Source organism: Chiroxiphia lanceolata, chromosome 1 (genome assembly GCF_009829145.1).
Source record: "Chiroxiphia lanceolata isolate bChiLan1 chromosome 1, bChiLan1.pri, whole genome shotgun sequence".
Lineage (NCBI taxonomy): Eukaryota > Metazoa > Chordata > Aves > Passeriformes > Pipridae > Chiroxiphia > Chiroxiphia lanceolata.
In genome coordinates this window covers 17,105,519-17,120,558 of record NC_045637.1, presented here as the reverse complement: position 1 = coordinate 17,120,558, position 15,040 = coordinate 17,105,519, and the positions used below count along the sequence as shown (strand labels likewise).

At 33.4% G+C, this 15,040-nt stretch overlaps 1 protein-coding gene across 1 annotated transcript in view; it reads right to left on the bottom strand.

Annotated features, from left to right (window-relative positions):
- CSMD3 (CUB and Sushi multiple domains 3) overlaps nucleotides 1-15,040 on the bottom strand; it is a 605,915-nt gene that overhangs the window by 214,559 nt on the left and 376,316 nt on the right. The window contains 3 exon segments of the mRNA XM_032696902.1: nucleotides 6,522-6,710; nucleotides 7,332-7,547; nucleotides 12,312-12,428. Of these exon segments, the coding sequence (XP_032552793.1) occupies nucleotides 6,522-6,710; nucleotides 7,332-7,547; nucleotides 12,312-12,428 (522 nt within the window).

Here is a 15,040-nt window from a genome sequence, read left to right as displayed (position 1 = left end):
AGCCTACGACAGTGGCTCCTTCGTACACTTCTCAGAGGAATTCTGACAAAATCAACAGTTAGTTCCCAGCTTTTCTTCTTGCCTCCTGTCAGAGCAAATTATGACTTAAAAAACCACAACAAAACAACTAACTACAAAGAATCAAACACACACACACATACAAAAACCCCCCAGGAGTATATTTCTGAATAAGTGCTGAATCAAACTGGTAAGATACACAATTAGTATTATAAGACCTCCCAAACTATACCATTGATAGTTCTAACTGTCAATCTCCACTTCTATCTATAAACATGAACAGGCTGTCTAAAATCACATGGAACTTCATGTAACCTACAGTTTCTTTCTATTCTTTGATGTTAATACTAGAGCACCAATAGAAAGAGACCATAACTTTTCTATATGCAATTATGTACTGAGTAAAAAAGTGTTAGGAAAAAATAATGTTAACCAATTCCTTAAGTTTAAAATAAATTCAAATATTAAACATACGTGATTTAAAGTGTTTGGAAAAATAATTTTAGCAGGCATTACAGTGAGTGACAGATAAAAAGAGAGGCAAACCAGTAAAAAATTAAGGGAAAATGTGTAAAGAGGGAAACACAGAAGGAAGAAAAGAAGTAACAAAACCTTATTTCAGAGTAAGGGAAAATTTACAGAGGAGCAGAGAGTCTGTAACCATCCTTTAAAACATACTTAGAGCTATTACCAGAAATTACAAATATATTATTACTGCCTTAATATTTCATTTTAGTAGCATTCCCTGTTCAACAGAGATGAAATTTATGTTGTTTTAACTACAACGTTTTGAGTTTTTACAAAAATCCACTTGCTTCAGCTGAAACTTAGAACCTATGCTACACACTCTTATAGGAAAAAAAAAAATGGAAAAAATATTTCACATTCAGTTATGTTTTCCCAAAGACTTTTAATCAACCTTACATAAAGTACAAGGATGTAACAGTAAGATTGAATTAAATCACTGTTTCTGAACTTTGGGAGCAATATAGAATCATTTTAGTATTAGAAGGGAAAATAAAAACTCAAAGAAAAATAATGAAAGGTAAAAACTTATATGGTGAGATATTTATAATAAATACACTTCTAGCTATGAATGTGTGTTTACTGCATATTTCCATTATAACACAGATGAGTAATAAACTGCTGTTTATTAGTGTATTTAAATTCTCTAATCATGTAAAATGTCACTGTTAGTGTAACCAAGGAAAGAAATGCATCTGATTGGGTAACTTAACCATTTGGATACAATGCTTCAATGAATTGAATGGCTTTTAAAAAAAAAAAATATTAGGAGAATATTGCAATTCTCTACATAAATAATTATCAATAAAAAAAAGATGATGTGCTGCTACAGATTGAAATTCAGCCAGAGTGAAATTTTCTTCAATACAATCCCTTGGAATCAAAAGATAAGAGCTTCATCTAGCAGTTCTGTGTTTTGAAAAGATTTTATCTCTTGGTTAGGAGACTCTGTATTGCAACAGCTTGACTGGACAAGTAAGTGGAAGCATTCTAAAAAGGATTTTATCTTTAAGAAACTTTGTATTAGACTGTAAATCAACAGTTACTTCAGACACTGTATCTAAATTCTGTGCTCAACAAACTGTATCTTATAAAGCTGTTAGCCTTTAGAATTTCTACCTTTTCAACTGATGCCTGGCACAAACTGGAAAATAGACTCTTGTCAAAACAAGATAGCAAAACGGAGGATAACATGGAAATCCTGAAAGGCTTAGGTTGTTACTGAAGATTTCTTTCTGTGAATAGCATGAGTTATAAGGCCATCACAAGTTTTCCAGATGGTTTTTGTATTAACAGCGTTAGGTACAAGGAACCATATGCTGATGAAGAAAATGAAAAGAACATTGTCTTCTTCAATCAGTGGGAATGGTGGGATTACTTTTATTTCATATTGTTCAAAAATACAAGACTTCCTTTCATAGAGACAAAAATTAATAACAGCAATTTCTTATTATGTATCTGCAGCATATGTACTACATCAGAGTTTATCTGAACATCAAAAGATTCGTGTGGCTGTTTGTGTATTAAACTTACTTTCAATATGCTTTGCAAATACTTCTTTGGTTGCTTTATGACTACATTATTTATGTTATAATGAAAGACAGTATTTCCAGATCTGTGAAGATCCTGTATTTAAAATCTACACATATTTTTACAGCAAGATGATGGTTCTACACCAATGGCCAAATGGCCAGTGGTCAAATACAAAATAAACCTTTCTTATAAAGAATTACATACATTAATAATATTATTTTTCATATCTAATAGCTCCAGCTGACAAGAAATGGGGAGGAGTCCCAAACACTTTAAACAGTATGCTCCTGCACTGCATTTGACCAAAGGATAATAAAGAAATAGCATGACAAACAAGTTTCTGTGTTAGTATTAACAAGGTAAATTGTATTAACAAAACCATATTCTATATTAGGACAATTTAAAGTACCAAGGTGCATGATTTTTCTTTAAAATAACCTAACAATCTTATGAAAAAAGACCAACACAAAAAAAATTATCCCAAACCACAAAAAAATAGAGAAAACATACAACAGACATACAACATATTAGGATATGATAGGAGAAATATTTAAAGGAATAATTTTACTTCTTACAAACAGAAGAAAGATTAGGATTAGTTTGTTCTGAGATGAATCAATTGCGATATCCAATAAGTGGATATCACAGCCCTTAGACTTCATGCTGCTAAGACACTCCTCATACTAAAAGAAATCTCAAAACTAGTAAAAGGACATTTTTCCAAACAAAATAGATTAAAAGCAATCTTTGCCTAAAATTTTTTGTATGCACAGAAATGGATAGAGCTATACAGCAAGACTCTAATGGCATATGGAATAAGATGTGCAGAGGGTAGCTAATAGCTGTCCTGTTAATTAAGGAACTTACTACAGATGCATCTGATGTAGAGCTTTCACTTCATTGGTTGCATAATTGTGCTTTAGTCAACACTGAATTTATTTTTTCTCTCATACAATAGAACCTTTAAAATATTTTTTTTCCTCCCCAGATATTCCCTGAAAAGTACCCTAACTTGAGAAACTACATCACTGAACAGCTTGGCAAAAATCTTTACCAGCAAAATATTATCTGAAAAGTATCCAACATTATAGAAATTAATTAATTTGCCTGCAGATTTTCTGTGTTTGTTTTTCTGGTTTTTATATTTGCAAGGGTCATAGTTCCTTGGAAATCTGTAAGTTCAGAACACCAGAGACTGTTTAGGACCTACTGAGAAAAATGGACAGAAAATGTGATAAGGAGAAATATAAGTGTAAGTATGAGGAAAAGAAAAAAAAAAAAGCCTTAAAGTCAATGTCTTCCAGTTACAGTTTATTAGACTGGAAAGAAATTGTACAGCTCAAAGACGGACAAAGGAGAAGGCCTGATACAGTTGGGCAGCTATGAAGACAGAAGAAATTTTGTCATAGTAGAGACCACTTTCTACATTTCACTGGAAAGAGAAGTAATTCCAAGAAAACAGAGTGTGTGCTGAGTGTGAACACTGTCTTTCGTTATCATTTGAATATAGCATGAAAATAAACCAAGAAACAAAGGAATGACAGTATTCAAACAGATCTTTAATCATATCCATTCCATTATTGATTATAAGAAAAGTTTAATTTTATCTATTTCATTATTTTTCCCTTGAAATCAACAATTTCTCTTGTTTTTTCTTGTCTGTAACACAGTTACGGGAAAATTCAAACTAGTGTCTTGTAATCTAACTATGGCATAGAAAATTAAAAAGATAACTAGGCAAAGACACCTGAACTCTGAATGCATCAGAACCATTTCAGAGGCACTACAACTCTACAAAAACAACTCCCTATTCACAAACTTAAGATGAGACCTCTGCTCTATGTTACAAGATGGAGTCTAACCACTACCATATTGATGAAAATCTTGATTCCTTAGGACTATAGATTTTGCTTCTATAAAAAGCCAAAAGCAAACAAGCATTCATACTTACTATAAGAATTTTTTAAAGAATCTATTATTTAGAGTCAAAAAGAGAAATTTTTTCACTGTCCATGGAGAAGTTCAAAGCAAGCAATTTGAAGATTATCGACTCTTTTCTTTAATCATTAGATACATCCATTTATTAACAGTTTGTACTGTTGGCTGTGTTGGAGTTAATTCATCATGACTCATACAGTGGGTGTTTTAGGTTTATGAATCAAAACATTATGGATAATACGCCAGTGTTTTCAGCTATCACCAAAAAGTGCTTGCTCATGAGTAACTACAGACATCTACCCCAGAATGTGCTGAATCATCATATGGTAGACAGAAATATGAAAGATCTTTATGCTTTTTTAGAAAATACTTGATATAAAAATTGTTCCAGCACAACATCAAGCCTGATGGAATAGAGATAATGCCATCATTTAAGAATTCGGCTTTAAAAATTCAGTAAAAAAAAATTTGTCTGCTATTTGAACATTACTTTTTCATTTATTGAATCTTAATTTCAAAATTTCATTTCTTAAGTCAAAATATTTTGAAAAAAACTTCATAAAATGAATAATTATAACATTAATTAATAAATAAAAAATATTTATCCAGCTTCTCAATAAGAAAAGGAAAGACAGTTTCTAATTCACTGGTAAAATATTTGGTTTAGAATTGATTATGATTGACTACTCTGTTTCAAGACTCAGCACATTGGCCCTTGTTGTATCCAGAAAGGGATGCCTGGCCTTCCACCAAACTTCTTCCCTTTTATCTGTCTTTCTTGCATTTTATTCTTGTTTTGACAAGCTGAACACAAATACTATGAGCAGTGGTTGGTTCCCAGTTGATGTTGTGTGCATGTGAAAATGTAGATGACATCAGAAGCATTCAAGCTCCTTAATCATTTTGACAGAAAATGCCAAGCATGAGCAACAATAACAATACATAAACTTTAAATCCAATATAAGGGGTCAACAGGAATTTCTAATCTCTACTTATTTGGATTCCATTATTACCATTATTACAGCATATAAATTAAGCACAAAATTGACAAAGGCTTGATACTTATGGGGGTAAAATTGTTGATTAAGTCATTCTAGTCGAGACTATCTTTCAAAGGTAAGGAGAAAACACGTCAACTAGAAAATAATTTATTCCCTACATTATAGGTTTTCTCTTCTCCCCACCCAACATGCAAACATAAACACTATTTTCTATGCCATTAAACCTAAATAACATTTTTTTTTTCATTCATGTTGCTGTGTAAGTTCCCCTTTACTAATAATTTACCAATTTGTTTGCAGTATACTAACACTTCCAGAAATATATCACTGAAATTTAGCCTCTCTTCATGACTGTGCATGCATTCATTATTATTCTTTTGGTTCAAATTTATCAACCCCAACATAAAAATAACTTTTATTCATCCATTACTCTGTCTCAGCTTCTAAAGCTTCTCTTCTGTAGGTGCATACATAAATGCTAAATTCATATTTTTTCTTATACCAAGGTAAGCATAGAAATAGTTTAGACACAAAAATTATGACACAGTAACTAAAAATTAATAAGAAGAAGCACAGAAACAATACATAGATATTATACAATGAGCATCTGAAAGACACTTATGTTTTACTATCATACAATTTAGTACGAACAAAATAAAATATTTCAAATGCACAGTGATACAGATGTTTTCATGTGCAAAACTTTCCATACAGCACATACTCTTTAACAAATTTCAAAATATATACACTCAAATAAATTAAAACTAATACAGATGCTTAAGTAACTATTCTACTTTTTAAAGATCTTGTTTTAACAGTTCTCAACAGAACTGAAAAGTAAATAATTTTGGAAGAATTCAGCTCAAACAATATTCTCTAGCTATTAAAAGCTAAGCTCCTAGTCAAAGCTACATAAATAGGCTACCTCTACAGTGAGTGGAGAGTGCTAGGAACCATTAGAAAGTGTTTCCTCTCAGTTCTCTTAGCTATAATTTTAAAACCAGAACTGTTCTAAGGATATTCTGAGGATATGGTTCTTGTATAGGAAGGACATGTTGACTGTACTTCTAAACAAGGACCTAGTTGTATGAAATAAATCTGGTCTAAGTGGTCTAACTACATTTACATAATTTTATAACCCAGGTATCACTTGGAAACTTGCATTGGCAAACAAACAAACAAACAAACAATTATTAGACATTTGAACAGGTAAATGTTGATTTTAATTTTTACCCAGGTTTCCTAACCTATGAATCAAAATAAGAAGAGTAAGCATTGTGCCCACAATTTGAATTGCTTTCCAACATAGAGTATGAAGTCCACTGATAGTTATAATACTAAATATATTACAAAAAGGTTAAAAAAAATTTTACTAAGGAGATATGGAGGATATGAGAGAACATCAAAAAGTAAGAGGTGCATTACCATGCTTTTCCATGCTGTAAATCTGCAAGTCCATGGACAATGACTACACATACAAGCAAATGAAAGCAGCTGACCACGTACCCACACACCTTGGAAGAGGTGCACTCCATACTCGTCGTCCACCACCAAGACAAATAACCTCTGAAGCTCCTTCTAAACGATATCCTGAAGAACAGGAGAATGTGAGAATATCTCCCACTCCAAAATTAAATCCTATTCTGTTACCAAATTGTGGGATCCCAGGATCTTCACAAGGTTCAAGATTATACTCTGAAAACAAGAGAGCAAGTCAGTTCGTACAAGTGAGAACATGTGTTCTACCAGTCATATTTGTAATCTTGCAGTCTAGTAATTTCTCTATATTTCCACCTATTAACACAGACTCTAGGTTTTAAAACAAAATGAATGTGTGAATGTTAAATGGACAATTATATTACATCAAAAAGTAAGACAAATTAATACATTCACAATGTTTTTAAGATACATAAAACAACATTATTTATCATTCTTGTAAGAGCCACAAATATCTCAGGTATATAAAACAAACTAAAACAATGGCACAGCACAACCATAAATAACTGACACTTTGGATCATCTGGAACTTCACTAGCTGAAATTAGACTAGTTCTGTTTCCTCCCCTCACTATCTTATTTATCGTGTAGCAGAAATGTGTCCTCTGCCTCTACAGAGACAGAAAGGTTTGCTTGCTTTGAAATTATTGTGCTTAGGAAACGGCTTATATAATTTAACTATTCAGTATACGTATTCACCAAAATCACTTCAATTTTTAACCTTTCTTTTCTTTATATAAAATACAGAAAAAACCAACCAAAAAAACAACCCAAACCACCAACTTTTTCAGGAGCCAGGTATTATAGGTATGTCCTTACCAGAGAAAGAAATATTAAATCCTTCATACGATATTGAAAAATCTGAAATAAAGCGCAATTGAGCCCTGAAATTTCCATAGAGACCAGCATTGATTGGTGAAGGAAGCTCTGAGCCAGTCAGACGGGCTAATGGCTGTGTGAAACTGCCATTCTCTGTTATCAGTAAGTAGTCATGGTGATCCTCCAGGTGAAAGGTGTAGAAGGTGAACTGCACTCCTATTAGAAAAAGTAGAATTAGATTTACATATCACCCTATTAACATCAATGTAATTAAGTTAAGGTTAAAATTCATGCATTTCATTATTGTATTGTTCAGAAAATTAGGATAATCTAAATTTTCTAAAAATTAGTATCTCTCCAGATTTTAGAGTTAAAATATCTTTGCAAGAGGTCTTTTTGTTTTGACACCACTTTCACTTTTGCCTTTAGTTGCCAAATACGGATGTTTGTTTTCTAGAATTCAAAGATGTATGCTTGAATTTTTGTGTAAAATCCAATGATGCACTATGTATGCTCAAAACTACAAACTGTTTATGGTGGAATGGGAAAGATTAACCTTATTTCTTGCAGTCATCAGTATCCTTGCACAGCAGCAGTGAAAGGAAAGGTTATAAAATATATTACATTATATTCTAATGGCACTTACAGTAGCAGCAGCACTTTCACCTAAAAAAGGGAGGTCTCTTAATAAGATGTGGTATATGTCAACAGTATGATTTTTTGCCAACTATCAGACATAAATCACACATTTAGAAAGGAAGATATATCATAATAACACAATAGCAATAAAGAGACTTAAAGATCAAGACACACGATTAAATCACTTTTGCATTTTTAACTGAGAATCAGACCATGATCTCCAGGTAGAATGCACAGAAGAGCCAAGAAAAAGAAACAGGAGAATCCATCAGCTAGTTTAAGTAATTACTGAGACCTCAAGTGTAATATCATTTTCAGTTTTATCATGACAGTTATAAACCTATGATTCAGGCTCTGTCAAACATATCTGATGATGTTATACTTAGTAAGATCCATCCATGTGATTGTGGATTAACATGGTAGATGAAGATCTTTGGGTACTCTCATGTACAACAGATTTTTAATATCAGACATAATTTAATTAAAAAGCAAAGAATATTTCCCCTGCCTAAAACCCTCAACACTGCACCCTCCTCCCACTACCACCAGCTCACAGCTGCCCAAACAGGGAAGCAAAACCCAAGCTACATATACTGTGCTTGACTCAGTTATCTAAGCACAGAAACCTCATGACTTCACATGCAGCTTTAGAAGCTCTCAGTACAATTGTCTTATAGTGGTTTTTTTTACAGTATTCTTTAGGTTGTCTGAATTGCATTAAATATTTACATTAATGCAACTCAATCACACCTAAGAAATACAGCTTGTAAGGGTATCTGGAATGCAAGGACACTTGGTTTATGAACATAGCCAAGGACCTTTCAGTACAGGAAGCAAAGACAAGAGATGAGTGAAGTAATGAATGATATACACACATGTGTAAGCTTTAGTGAGCAGGATTTAGTGGAGATACTAAAAAAGACTAGAACTCTTCAGTTTCTGACTGATGAGAAATTAAATGTATCACTGTAATCTTAAAGTTCTTCAATTAGAACTTAGTAAGTAATTACAATGGGGGAAAGAATATTGACTTTGGTCTCATGAAAATTAGAATACTGTGGACTATTACAGGGAATTTGCGAGATTATGTAAAAGTGAAGATGAGATTTTTTTTTTAAATGGAAGTCAGAGACTGCGAAACTTTTTGTGGCATATTGAGGGCCAAAGGAAGATAACGGTGTGGATCATGCTAGTTAAGAGAGAAAAAATTGTGGAAATAGAGATAGGGTTAATCCTCTCTCACTAATCCCTGCACCTAACCACTGTAGCCTGTACTCTATTACTTTAAAACTCTGTTCCTGACTAGTGTGCAAGTGTGTCTTCTGTCCAGAGTGTGAACATGTGTGTGACCACTAGTGAACATTAGTATGGATTGCCTGGTGAGCAGGATGAGATGGGGGTCAGCTGGAAAAAGGGCCATTGGTCACAGAGTGGGCAGCACCTGGTAGGAGTGGGATCTGGGGTCCAGCTCCTGGGTCAGGATATGGAAGGTTGTAGGAGCACATGCCTGTGCGTGTGTGAGTCTGTGTCACTTCTGGAAAACTCCTTTTCCCATCGACCCAAACGCAGAAACAGGATTTGGTTGCCTGTGGTTTTCATGTCCGTTTCAGGGCTGTTGGTGTTTCTGTGGGTGCCAATAAGACTCTTGTCTCTATCCGTGTTAGTCTGTGTGACCAGCCATCCATATGTATGTAGATATTGGCATCTTTGGAATATATGCTTAGTCTTGTGATCAGCTGGACATACAGCTGGGAGCAATGAGAGAAATCCCTTGGATCTTGGAGACCTCTACCTATCTATGGAGACCTTTTAAAGAGATTGAAGACCTATTCATCCTTTTGAAGTAGACATCTCCTTCTCTTCTTATAACTCCACACACATCACATACTGCACCAGATCCCAAAAAACACATCCTTACTTAGTAGAACTGATATAGAAATTACCATATTTGATTGTATTTTCTGCTTAGGAAAAAATAAGTTATCAAAAAAACTTGTTCTGGATTTTAAAAATTCTTAATTTACTAATTACATGAGCAAAGCCATTCATCTGCTTTGATCACCCTTTTTTTTTCTCCCAGATTGTGTGACAATAAATTGGCAAAAATCACACACAGAATTTTGCAATTGAGATTAGGTTGCATATCTTTTGAGCTAATGTATATAAATTTAGATTTGGAATTGATAAACTCTTAAATGTCTGGGGGTTTTAACATATTTTTATATAGGATCAGTGTTGATCCGACATGAAAAGAGAGCTCTTAAAAAACCCTGAGATATATACAGAATGAGAGGTCATATTTGTTGTGTATTGTACTCCAAGTTAATCTTGGCCTCCTTTATGCATGCAAGTATACTGCCACAACAAAATCAGAAATGCCAAAGAAAATTTCATGGTAGTAACCCAAAATAATGAAATTCCTGTGAGTCACAGCTGAGCTTCACTGAGTATTGTTCAAACACCAAACTCAAGATTTAACTCAAGGGAATGTTTCAATCAATTTTCCACATTGCAATGACATTCTAAGCAAAACCCAAAGGTATATCCCAGCAGTAGCAGTACAATTTATTTTTCTTTAGAAAATATTCTAATCACATTAATATATGCTGTGTGACAGATTGTGTCTTCTCCTGGGAAGAATTTTAAAAGATTTGCTCAGGTAGATTCCTTCTTATTCTGCCTCACATACCCCTTTCTTTATAAGGGGAATATTTAAAATCTGAAATGCAGACAGGAAGACATAACACTCTAAAATGTCACTTCTCAATATTACAATCCAGACTGTTGGGGGATAGGTAAATTAACTGTTCTACTGATAGATGGTGTAAAACATACCACTGATACTCTACAGATTTCATTTCACCATATATTGAATTGCCTGCTAATCACAGACAAAATGTAATAATTTAAGAGAAATCAAAGTGTTAATAAAATGTCTTAAAAGAATCCTGGAAAATGTGGCTTAATCTGAGCTCATGTTTACTGCAGAATTCACAAAATTTTCTGGCATGAATTACTCCATGAAGCTAAACTCTTATCCATCTGTGCTACTTGTCTTCAATTCTCAGATTATATAAAGTTTATGCTGGTTAACCAATGGTTTTTCAGACAGGTTGCAAGCTAAATGACTACAGATCTAACAGTTTCTTTACACTTTCCATAAGTCTTTCTTGCTTATCCAGAAGAACAAAAGATCCACAGTACCTTATATTCCTGTAACTCTAAAAGCCACGTATCATACCTAGAGGTAACAAGGGCAAATGTAGCATTTGATGTAGGATCAGTAATTTCAGGATGCTTTTTCACTGTGGATATTTAGAATCAAACTGACACAATGGCATCACTTGGTAGTAAGAGAGACTATGGAACAGCTGGAGCAATAGTTTTGAGAGATACACTTTGCCACTTTAAGGAGTTTTAAATGGGACAACCAGAGTGATTTAACATCCAGATGAAGAACTATCACACTATTTGTACAAAATGGAATAAGGGGATCACAGATCAGCACAATTCTCTGTATCAGTAGTCTTATTTTTATGCCATCAATAACTCTTAAATAGAGGAATACGTCATCAGTATACTTTGCCACATTTTTCATGCCCCCACAGAGAAAACTGATGAAATTAAGGATTGAACCCATCTTTCTTCTTCTCCCTTTCACTCTTTTCCATGTATTCTTAGCAGCATTAAAATGTAATTCTCCTTTTTGTGTTCTTACTAGCTTATTCCATGCTCAGTTCTCTTGTGGTGCCTACCTTTTATTTTTGTCCTTCTGTAACATTAAATCTTATACCTCTCTAGCTCTTTTCACGCATAGTACAAGAGTACTATGCAGTCACTCCCATATTTAAAATAAAATACCAACAAAAATCTAAAAGTATGACCCAACTCTTCTCATCTACTACCAAACCCTTTCACCTGAAAGCAACTAGGACATATTGTTTCTAGGAAACTTTGCTACCTGGAAATAGCAGCTTCCATTTGTGTCCTAAGTGTTTTTCAAGCTCTCAGAGAAGAGTTAAAATCAGTATTACATCTTTTTTCTGAAATCTACCTTCAACAAATAACCACCTCTTTCTTGAAAGCCTCCCGGCCTTCAGCTTCTGTGATCAGTCATTATATAATTCTTTCTTATTGACTTTCCATTTTGTGGGAAGCATAAGGGCCTACTCCACTTATGGAATTCTAGGAGCTACTGCAACAAAAATAAATGAAACTACAAATCAACAATGCAATTCTAAGTGCTTTGCTGCTAACCTAAGTCTACATCTATAATACATAATACTGGACTTATATATTAAAAAAAACACAAGTTGGAAGTAGAGAAAAGGATTTATTTACCTTTGCCATGGGTAACATCCACAGTCCATGTGCAATTCAATGAATTTGGATATAGATCAGGATAACCCGGTGATAAAATTGTTCCACTAGGTCCTCTAACATCTCCACCACATAAAGCTAGAAAAAGCAAAGAAAATAATAGTAATAGTAATAGTAATAATAATAATAATAATAATAATAATAATAATAATAATAGACGAATAGAAAAGTTACATATGAGGGAAAATGGAAAAAAACCAAATTTTTTAAAAATTCTGATTTTAAAATGACTTAAAAGTAGTTGCTCAAATGATTTAGCAATTTCAGATAGAACTACAGGTCATTTTTACACAATATAAAAAGAAATATAACCAATTAATAAATAATATGTGTTTAAAAGACACAAGAAAATGGAAATGAAGTTTCCTTGGCTGTTTTTTCATGTTTTTTGGAGACTGTGAAAGTCTTAAGGTCAGTAGAGATGAAAGCAGAAAAGACAGAGCCAAACAATATCACTCGAGCCAGAAGCCAAGGTTGGAGATTTAAAATGGCATATAATGGATCTCACCACTGAAGAATTACTTAATTAAAATATTTTTGCAGGGAAGCATGACATGCTTTCCTGTATATAATTATTGGATACGCATTTATATCTATAATGCAAGTGATAATGACAAGTACCAATATACGAACAAGTTTTTACATAGTTTCAATAGAAACTTCATAAAAATAATTGGTAATTGAGTAACACAAAAATTAAATTACAGCTTGAATTAATGCAAAATACAAAAAACTAGTCATTACAACACTGGCAAAAATAACTTCACAATTCGCCATTACAGTTTAACGGTTGATTTTCCATTGCAGAGCTTTTGAAATACAAAATTAATGAGTTATTTTTAGTAATGAAGAGTCTCATACCTTAGAATTATCATATATCAATAACAGTGATTAATATTCAGTACCAAGCAAGTTATTACATCATAGTTCTCTGAATATAGATTATCTCAGAAAGGCATATATTATAAGACAAATGAGGAGTTCTATTTTTTTTTGTTAAGATTAAAAATATCTATCCCTTTTATTTTTCTTGGCCTAATTATATGCATTACCAAAACTATTCTGTAGAAATGTTTTAGGATAAAGAAAAACAGTGAACTATGTTACTGTCACCTGTAGGTCAAATAATATAGACTGTTTTAGTAAAACTGATTGCAGTTCTTCATATGAGCAGTCCTTCCAAAGTATTTAACACAATCTCTTCCTTTCCAGCCATAAGTAGTCAAACGATGTCCTTTCAGAATTTTTATTGGTGTCAGCCATAGTTTCTTTGAGCCCTCACCTTAATCTAAGCCAGTATTCACCATTCCTGTATTTAACAGTAAGATTTTCTCTTTAGCAGATGTTAAAGCTCTTGAAAGGTAGTTTTAGAGATATGCAAGTGGCAGCTACTTTTCTGTAATTCCAGTTGATACAACCATCAATCCCTTTTCTCCTAACTGTATAAACTGTCATTCACCTATTTATTGCTCGTGTCTGTGCTTCTCACCCTGCTGCCACATCAATGAGAATGAGAGAAGGACCCTGGTACAGGCTGGAGGAGCTTTCTGAGAGATGCTGCCCCACCTGCACTAGCAGGTTTAACCTGCTCCTACTCCTTCTGTAACATCAAAGCAACTGCTAATGCAGTTGAATTGTAAAGGTGGGAGAAGTTTGGCCTTTCAATATGTGCTCAAACATCTACATATTTCTTCAGGAGAAAGATGTTGTGTAATTTGTTACATCATGCTGTTTTTTCTGCTATATCTTGATATTTATTCTACTTATGGCAATTTCTGCTACGCATTGGTGGGTAAATGATGGCAGTTATACTCATTTTTGCCTTTGCTATTAATGTTACATATTTGAGAATGAATATGTTGACATGTCATCATTTTCTGTTTGTAGCTGTACATTCAAAACTAATTTGAGGGCAAGCCAGACAGTGAATCAAGAGAATGTCTACAATGCACCTTCTGTCTACCCTGTACCTAAGCAGATATTTGTCTCAATGAGATATATGCATTTTTCAGAAATTTTAGTAGCACTGTGGAATGTTTTCACAAAGATCAATAATTTTTCATAATGAGGTTATGGCACTGCATGCCATCACTCTCCCTAGGGCACTGATTGAAAATAAGTATACATGTAATTACAGTTTTCTTATAAATCAGAAATGGAAATTCATCCTTCATTCTAGGATGAAGACTGCCTTATTTTGCCTTAAGTTTCTTTGGTTGTTCTAACTCACTATATTTCTGTTTTAAGCATGCTTACTTGTCTGGATAGCCTCATGATTGTTTTCTATGTACTATTTCTCCTGCCAGCATTCTAGAATTTTTGGCCTAGTTGTAAGCTGAAAATTTACAAATCCACTACCATAGGCTGAAATAGGACACTCTAGGACCACAATTGCCCAATCTCTTTATTGTTGCCACAGGTAAATAACTTACATCCATACTAATTTTCCTCCTCACTTCTGATGAAGAGACAGTGAAGGTAAACACTTCACACTTATCACCTGATCTTGCTATATTTAGACATTAGCAAAACAGAATCATGGCTGTGACAGCATGTTACTGGAGCTTCTGATGGTAACTATCTATTTTGTCTATTAAATAGGAAAATCAGTTTTTATAAACATGGGAAATAGACCAAACAAAAAATATATTTTACAGTGGGTGTTTGGAAAACCTTTCAGGAATGCAAAT